The sequence below is a fragment of the Nannobrachium achirus genome (assembly GCF_963921795.1).
Source record: "Nannobrachium achirus genome assembly, chromosome: 11".
In the NCBI taxonomy this organism is placed as follows: Eukaryota; Metazoa; Chordata; class Actinopteri; order Myctophiformes; family Myctophidae; genus Nannobrachium; species Nannobrachium achirus.
This window is the reverse complement of record NC_137820.1, coordinates 61,934,741-61,936,712: the sequence shown is the minus strand read 5'-3', so window position 1 is coordinate 61,936,712 and position 1,972 is coordinate 61,934,741. Positions and strand designations below refer to the sequence as shown.

The 1,972-nt window shown below is 47.5% G+C and overlaps 1 protein-coding gene across 1 annotated transcript; it reads right to left on the bottom strand.

Moving 5' to 3' along the window:
- Window positions 1-313: 313 nt before the first annotated feature.
- On the bottom strand, window positions 314-1,312 carry LOC308294509 (E3 ubiquitin-protein ligase RNF115-like; the record flags this gene model as incomplete). The annotated part of the gene is made up of 1 exon (XM_080737243.1): window positions 314-1,312. The coding sequence occupies one exon, from the start codon at window positions 1,310-1,312 to the stop codon at window positions 314-316; it is 999 nt and encodes a 332-aa protein (XP_080593369.1).
- Between the last annotated feature and the right edge of the window lie 660 nt (window positions 1,313-1,972).

Sequence of the window (1,972 nt, the reverse complement as noted above, 5' to 3'; positions counted from 1 at the left end):
TTCAATGTAGATAGCTTCGTAGCCTCTCAAGGTAATTTCTGTTAGGTTGAACTACATCTGGTTCCGGCCTTCGTCCAGCCTCATGGGCATGGTGCAGCTTCACCGATTCATATGCTCTGGTAGTTGCTTTCCCAAAAGCGACAATGGACATTTTTATGATCTAACATTTTCAATTCAAAGGTGAAACACTTCTTAAGGTTATTGATGATCATGGTCATGATGTCAGTACCAATAACAAGTGGGATGCCACGTGTCTGTGGAATATGTTATATGGTGCTGATATTGGTTAACATCCAGCACAGACTATTGCTGTTTATGGATTTGGTTTCTGTCCACTATCATTGCCTTCTCCATTTATACCCTTCCTACACACAGGACATGTGTCATGCACTTCCAGCCAGGGCACTATACAGTCCGAGTGGAAGAAGTGATTACAAGGCATATTTCTGACTGGCTCGCCCATTATGAAGTCTTCTTTGCAGACCGGACACTCCATTTTGGCGTCTACTTGTTCCTGAGATATGTTGATTGTGGGGAGAGAGGATATCTTTTCCTTGTCTGCTGGAGGAGGGCCGGTGTTCTCAAACCAATCTAACATCGTTGTCAGGATAGCGTCTAAACCTCCCTGTCCAAACACATAGTCCCCTACGTCAGAGTGCAACATCGGCGTCAACATGATGGACTGAGAACTTCGCTGGGCAAAGACATTAAGCACAGTAGAGATTAACTGTTGCCAGTCCATCTCCACGGATCCTGGGTGGTTCTCTGCGGATGGTTCTCTGCTGCCCCCTGGCAGTCTGCTGCTGCTGCTGCTGCTGCCCAGAGGTGAAGGGCCAAAGACTCTGGTGGAGTGGGCAAACAGAACAGGTAGAAAATTTTGTATGCTCCTAGTACCATCCACCTGGATGGCCTGGGGACGGTTTTCTGCAGAGGCCTCTCCGGCGCGGCCCCCTGGTGGTCTGCTGCTGAGGGGGGTCAGAGAAGCAGGGTTGGGAAACACAATCTGTCGTACGCTCCCCTCCACAGATCGTGGGCGGTTCTCTACAGAGGGATCTCCACCCCCTGGCCGCCTGCCGCCGACGGGCAGGTTGGGAACTGGGTGACCGAGGCCGGCAATGATCTCTTGAAACATCCCCACCACATCTGCAACCTGTGGAGTAGGTGTTTCATCTACCCTGGTGGAGGCATCTTCCAAGAGATTGGAGTTTTCTGTTACTTCCTCTATGAAGCCTGAATCACATCTAGGACATGTATATTCCGGGAGCTTGGGGTTCACTTCTCCGTTACAGCAGTGACAGAAGTAGTGATGCATGGGAACAGCTGCGGGCTCGGCAATCGCTCAGGGCAAATGTCAATGTTCAGAGTGATGCTGGTATGAACAAACTGTTGCTTTCTCGACAAAGCAAAAAGGGTCCTCTCAAAATGTATTCCTCCAAACAAATATGCACCTAGGAAGAACAAATCTCATTGAGATGATGATGGTACTTATATAGTCAATGTGTGATGTAACAGTGACATAACACTTTTTAAAGGGGGGTTAAAAGTGTTGCCCAAATATGGACTTGACCAATATCCCACATTGGTCAAGCTTTGCTTAATGAAATTAACTCATAAATAAATAGCACTGGGGGTGATTTTTTCGTATTACCTTTTTCGTGAGTACTGCGATCGGCTCGGTATGTACCGTTGTTTCCTGTTGAGATTGGCACATTTCACCCAGGTTTCTTCATCTCACTCACGTCACTTTGTCTGCTGACATGTTTGCCCCAGAAAATGTGCCAAGCTCAATAGGGAACAACGGTATGTATGTACGGTTATGTATGTCGGTGTCCTCTCTTGTTTAAGACCGTAGCCCAATCAGGGACCAGCATCTCTGGCAACAACATCATTAACAGGCAACGAGGGACCAGTATTCCTGGTGATGCCAGTGGTGATGTCATTGGCATTGGCATATATCATAAATATCTTTTCT